The sequence below is a fragment of the Rutidosis leptorrhynchoides genome, chromosome 2 (genome assembly GCF_046630445.1).
Source record: "Rutidosis leptorrhynchoides isolate AG116_Rl617_1_P2 chromosome 2, CSIRO_AGI_Rlap_v1, whole genome shotgun sequence".
Classification (NCBI taxonomy): domain Eukaryota; kingdom Viridiplantae; phylum Streptophyta; class Magnoliopsida; order Asterales; family Asteraceae; genus Rutidosis; species Rutidosis leptorrhynchoides.
This window is the reverse complement of record NC_092334.1, coordinates 641,838,807-641,845,681: the sequence shown is the minus strand read 5'-3', so window position 1 is coordinate 641,845,681 and position 6,875 is coordinate 641,838,807. Positions and strand designations below refer to the sequence as shown.

The 6,875-nt window shown below is 34.4% G+C and overlaps 1 protein-coding gene across 1 annotated transcript; it reads right to left on the bottom strand.

The window, feature by feature from the left end:
• Positions 1 to 855: 855 nt before the first annotated feature.
• Positions 856 to 1,384, bottom strand: LOC139890127 (uncharacterized). The gene is made up of 2 exons (XM_071873026.1): positions 1,245 to 1,384; positions 856 to 1,123 (listed from the first exon to the last, which is right to left on the bottom strand). The coding sequence occupies exons 1-2, from the start codon at positions 1,382 to 1,384 to the stop codon at positions 856 to 858; spliced, it is 408 nt and encodes a 135-aa protein (XP_071729127.1).
• Positions 1,385 to 6,875: the final 5,491 nt, after the last annotated feature.

Sequence of the window (6,875 nt, the reverse complement as noted above, 5' to 3'; positions counted from 1 at the left end):
CGAACACGAGCTGAGATTTGGGTATTTGTGTGGAAGGACAAAAAACTTTTGGAGTTTTTAAAAACTTTACAACAATTTTTTACACATGTACATCTTTTCCAACTCAGAATTACAGTACTTAGATCATATGCATCTCGCAAACAGCTAATTAAGCTAAAAGTTTTTCTCTTTATTTCCTTTTTTCTTTTCTCTTTTTAAATACCAAAAAAAAAAAAAAAAAGTAAAAGAACCTGAGTAGAGATTATTGTCAAGAGAAGCAAAAAGTGCAGTAAAAGTGAAGTTGAAGAGAACCAAGAGAATCAGCATCACTTTTATCATACCCATATTTGAATTTGATCTTTATTCCAATACTTCACAACGCAATATGATATATAATGTATATGTATATGTATATGTATATATATGTGTGTGTACTGGGTAGATGGCTGAGGGTGGTGGTGGGGTTGGGATTGGGTTGGGGTGGGGGCTGGTTTGGAAGTTGTAAAGTGTCTATTTGTTGGATGTATCTTGAAAGAGTTTTATGAGTAGTCACATCAATAGTGGTGATTGTGACTTGGAGTGGATGAAATGCATTTTAGGGACAAATCAATGACTGGATCATGACAAAAAATGAGAGAGTTATTATGGGGGCTTCTGTCAAAGGATGACAATAACGTGGTATTTTATTTTTAATTTTTTGTTTGATTATTTTAATTAGTTTTATTTATTAAATAAGATAAAATGTTACACTGCATATATAAAAAAAAGTTACATTAATAAAAAAAAGTTACATTAAAAAAATGTTACATTAAAAAAACGTTACATGAATTAAAAAATAAAAAACTAGTTTGTAGAACGAAAGTTTAGTGGGAGGTTCTAAATATGAGCCGTTAAATCTTTACGTAGTTGATCGTGTACGTTTCGATTGGGAATTTCCTTTTCTCGTGATTTACGATCTTTGACTCTTCTCCTAATATTACAACGGGGCCTGTTTTCGGGTTTATCTAACCATTCTTGTTCCCAAATACTCAAGACAAAACCGTTATCTTCTTGTATCATGTTGTGCATAACAATGCAACTGTACATTATCCTTCTCATCTTGTTAACGCTCATAACTCGTGCCGGAGTTTTTATAATTGCAAACCTACATTGTAAAACACCAAATGTACGCTCTACGTCCACTCGCTTGAAATCTAGTAAATTTGACTTGTGGCTCATCAATAGACGTCGAATATCCCTTTATTAAGGTTGTCCAATCAAGATACGTCCCGTCCGCCAAGTAGTAACCAAAGGGATAGACGTGTCCGTTTACTTCAAACGGAGACGGTGCAACTCTATCCTTTTTGAGTGAATCAAACAACGGAGAATGATTCAACACATTTATGTCGTCGTTTGAACCAGCCATCCCCAAAAACGAATGTCATATCCACATATTGTATGAAGCAACCGCTTCAAGCATGATCGTAGGGTGACCGTGATCACCTCTAGTATATTGATCTTTTCATGCAACAGGACAATTTTTTCAAGCCCAATGCATACAGTCAATACTACCCAACATTCCTTTAAAACCATGTTTCTCCTCGTGCGTCTAATGCAACCGAGCAACGTCAGTTGCCGTCGGCTTCCGCAAATATTCTCGGGCATATAAATCAATTATACACTTGCAAAAATTATTTAAGCAAACATATTCCGTTTTCTCCGCCATTTTTATATGTTCATCAAAAATATCAGCGGATGTTCCATACGCCAATTGGCGTAACGCACAAGTTATTTTTTGAAACGTAGTAAAACAAGGACGTTCGAGTGCATCCGGACGTTGTTGGAAAAATACAAAGTGTTTAGGAGCATTATTAGTATAAGAGTGATTGAGAATACCGTCTTTGATACGGAGAAATAAATGAATTCGCATCCGAAATCGTCTCTTGTAAATGTCGTGTGGATACGTCGGAGTTTGAGAAAAATAGTCGTTCCACAAATTAATACCCGCTTGTTCATGATCTCTATTAATAAAACGTCGTGGGTTTCGTTACACCCGAGTTCTTCTAGGTTGGTTTTCTTCCTCTTCGTCGGACAAGGTGCTATCGAATAACAAATCAAGACTCGCGGCTAAAAAATTCATTTTTTGTTGATGAAAACTAAAATGTTTATGTTAATATAAATTGGATTGATATGTATAAAATATGAGAAAAATGTGAAATGAATAATGAAAATGAAAGTAAAATGTGTATGTATTTATAGGAGAAAAAAGAAAAAAAATATATTTAAACAGCCCAACGGCTAGTCCTCCAACGGCTAGACATCAACCACCAATCACAGCAAGCCACCTCCCCAAACGCCCCTCTCTCTCCCCCGTGATCGGCTGACAAACGCCGGCTCACAAACGCTCACAAATGCCCATTCCCGGCGTTTGTTGGGGCGTTTGTCAAGCCATGTCGATGGCATGGTGGCGGATGCCGCCGCGTTATCTATGATCTCAGTGAAAGATGTTTATACAATACCGAGATATACAAATACAAAAAATATACGAGTAATAAAATGATTTTAACGGCATACAATTAGATGTTCGTACCAAATTTTGATTTTTATGGATTTATCCCACGTTAAAGTTGTAATCATTTTCTTGAGAACCATCTATAATTTACTCATGTTATTTTTTATATGATATAATATTTCTTTGTCTCAAAATAACTATTCTATTTAACTTTTCATAGTCATTTTTTTTTAAAAAAAAATTATATTTTTTGTATTTTTATTTTTCGTACATAAAATTCGATAAAAGTTATATGAATTGATTCGGTTTTATAATGTGTTTATATTAATAAACTTTCATCAAATATTATATAACACAAATAAAAATATAGTAAAAATTGTACAACAAAATAAAAAAAGTTCAAAACGAAAAAATAATTTTGAGATGTAAGGAGTTATAAATTTTGGAGTCCGTACATTGTGAGTTAATAATAAAAATGGTATAGATTAGTTATAAGTTTCTCAAATAATGTTTTTAGATACCAATTACCGGTATGCAAACATGATCCATATACTTTTGCAGGTTTGAGCTTCGATTCGATTATTAAACATTAAGACTATTTTTAATCCTGCATGTGACGTCACATGCAAATAGTGCATTTTTGTCCAAAAAGTGAAAACCGCATGTTACGTGACAAAGTCTAGGATTTGACATTTATTAACCCATTGTCACATTTTTGTGTCAAGATTTTGTATGGTCAACCAATTTTTGTTTTTCTTTTATTTTTCTTTTAAATAAATATAAACATTGCATATAATAAAATACATATTAAATATAAAAAAAATTGATTTTTCATTAAAATTCAACGATACATAAAATTTAACTAACATAAAATTTAACGACTACATAATATTATAATTATATAATAAGGTAACCATCCTAAAACTAGAGATTACATAACAAAAATTAATGCATAGTGCGAAAAGTCGATGGAAGGTTTCAATATACACATTTAGATCCTCTGTAAGTTGGTCTACACCGCCCTATCCATTATTATTTCTCTTGTGACTGTGTCTTGGTCTCGTTCTCTTCCTCGATTTCTTATACGTTCGGGACGATTCTCCAATGTCCTCGGTAATAAAATCTTCCTCCCACTGACATAGTGATAATTCATTACTCTTGTAGAATCATATTATGTAAATATGACACAACAATTCATTACTCTTCAAAACCTGTAATTACTAATATAGTGCGTGAAGCTAGTCTTAAAATATGAAACCGAATTGAAGAAACTCAAATTCCCTCTCTACATCATTTCGGCCACTAGCTTGAAATCTGATGAGCTTAATCCCTGGCTCATTTGTGGGACACGACATTCCCTTTGACAAGAGTCGCTCAGACTTAGAGAACAATAAAGTACTATAATAACAAAAAATTGACGTGAAAGCAAAGTATCTTTAATTAGGATGAGGACTTCAAATATAAAAATGAGTTACAATAATACACACTTTTACCAAATTATCATGGCATTGCTAATCATCACAAGATTGCCTAGTGATTGGGACCCTGAGTTCCTTGCAAGAGGTCTCAGTTTTGAATCCCGTCTAGGATGAATATTTAGTGGTGGCAGAGATGAGTTGAAAACATCCAGGGAGTAATCTTGTTGAGCTACGTACATCAGAGTATGTGGTCGAATTACTCGCCCTTCCGGGTAGCTCGAACAAGGAAAACTTTTACCCTTTTAACCTATCATGATATAGCTAAAAGTATTGCAAACGTTGATCCATTTTCTATTCAAGAGCTATGCCAATTGTAATTAGATAGTTTAAATATTCACATATGTTAAATATTGATCAAATATATGATCTACCCCTAACATACTAAAAGAGAAGCGGATTTTAGTATTTTGACTCCCCAAAAATGACACCAAACTTAATCTCCTGTTTTTATCACCCAAACTAATCCCCCCACACACTTTTCCTCGAGAAGACTCACGTGAATACCTTCCAGATTCCACCTCGACCTCCAGTGATCGCCGGCAGCGCTACCACCCTCGCCAACGCAGCTCCACCACCTCCAACACCATCCCTGCCACAAACTCTATCGCTCGACATCGCACCAGCAACAAACCTTCCAGTCAATCGTACCCCTAACATACTAATAGAGAAGCGGATTTCAGTCGTTTGACTCCCCAAAAACGACACCTAACTTAATCTACTATATTTAACACCCAAACTAATCCCCCACACACCCTTCCTCGAGAAGACTCACCTGCATACCTTCCAGATTCCACCTCCACCTCCAGTGATCGCCGACAGCGCTACCACCCTCGCCAACGCAGCTCCACCACCCTCGCCAACGCAGCTCCACCACCTCCAACACCATCCCTGCCACAAACCCTATCGCTCGACATCGCACCGGTAGCAAACCTTCCACTCAATTGTTGCCTCTGAAAGTCGTGACGGTACGAACGAACGACAACACAATCAGTGTCTGAAGAATCAGAATCAATTCTGGGCTGCGCAATCTCTTTCTCCGGCACCCTTTTCTCTAATTTGCGATTGAAATTTTAAACATGTTAGTGTTATAATTTTCTACATCAGTCAGTTAGGGCTTGAGTAACATTTGAGTGTATTGCATGTGAAATTGTTTATGAATTTTTTATAATTAGGTTGTTTTTTGAATTCCTAAATTGATAATATAAGATAAATTGATAAATTTTATTTTTTGCTGTAGTACAAATATGATGAAACATGTTGTTTGTATGATATATAAGCAAATAATATGTTGTTAGTATTTTGTACTTTGTAAGTTTGTGATGATCGGCCATTTTAAATTGTGTTCAATGATTGTAGTTTAGTGGATTGGTGTTAAAGTAGTTAGTAAGTAGTTGGTGTTCTAATATGTATATATAATAAGTTCGGTGTAAGCGTCATGAAAAGCAAATAATCAAAGTACAAATAACAAAACCATTGAATCAAATTAAAGCACCATGTTTAATTCTGATTACATAACTATTTGGATTCGGATTTAATCCACTGAAGGTTATATGATCTTTCAAATGGACTCCATCGATTTTACTTGAAGTTGAATGAAAATCCAGAGCAAATTCATTCGTAGTTAAGAAAAAGATGTCACGACAACGGTAACGTTTACCTTCTTCTCTATAGTAGCAAACTACCTTATCATGTTGTGAGTTTATAGACTATATTGAATTATGTCCATTAACAAACATTTGTTGTATGAGTTTATTAAATTGTCAACCAAGTTATAAAAGAAAGCGAATGGGTTTCAGTCGATGGTTTTACAGCTGAAGTTATATCGGGTAAACGGCCACTAGCTCCACTTTCTATGAGGAGTGACTTGGTAGCATTCATGGCTTGGTCATCCCATGACTGCATTGATAATATTGATACAAGACATCCTTCTGTGCTTTAATTTTGCTTACAACTTTCAGGTAATTTATATTTTGCTTACAACAACCATTGAATCAAGTATGCCCATTAAATATTTGGTGAATATTGTTTGCAAATTTGCCATTTTATGTTTATTTGGTTATTTTTGGTTTGTCGTTTGAGGCTACGATTTAGTGGAAGGATTTACGGGGTTAATATTCATAGTGGGCCACGTCCCTTTTTAATCATCGATGTGTCCTTTTGTTTTTGTTAGTCTAAAACTCTACTTGATTATTATATAAAACAAAATTTCATCATCGCTTACATGCCGTGTTTTTTCTCCGTTTAAAGTTCACATGCTGACAAGGGTTCAAAATCTTTAGCTTTTTTCTTATGATATCGACTACCTATTTTTGATTTTTGTTGTTGTTTCTATATTTGTTTCTCTTTAGGGTATTTTCCTGTGTTTATTTTACTTTAATATTGGTTGTTTAGGTTACTTTTTTAAAGGTTTTTTCTGCTACATTCTGCTATCTGCTCACAGGTTTGTCGTTGATAATGTTATAGTTGTTGTTCTGCTACGTTTAGATTTTAGATATTAGTTGTTGTGTATGTTGTGTTTTTAACTCATATTGTTGTTGGTGTAGGTTGTTCGGTTGGGATTTGGTTATCCTCTTGTTGAAGGTATTAGTAACAGTCGGTACTTAAAAAACCCATATGATTATCCCCTTATTGAGTATTATTATTATTTAGTTCTGCTGTCAAATGTAGTCTACTGTGTGTATATATCTGACATGGTTTGTTGATATGTGCCGTTTACAGTATTCTATACGTGTAGTTCGAACTCATTTCATTATATATGTATATGTTTTTAGGTTGTTTTATGCTTGCTGGATAAGAGCTATTTGTGTTCTATCTAAGTGGTATGACTTACGGTATGTGCTTGCACAGTTATGTTTATGGTCAATTTGGAAACATGTATTAAAATGTTCCATTCTGATTGAGGTATTTGATGCCAAACCTAATTTATT

Excerpts from the sequence above, each read along its gene's own strand:
- LOC139890127 (XM_071873026.1), bottom strand. The coding sequence starts at position 1,384 with ATGGCTGGTTCAAACGACGACATAAATGTGTTGAATCATTCTCCGTTG. Across the intron at positions 1,124-1,244 it reads TACTACTTGGCGGACGGGAC|GTTTGCAATTATAAAAACTC; the intron begins GTATCTTGATTG and ends TTTACAATGTAG.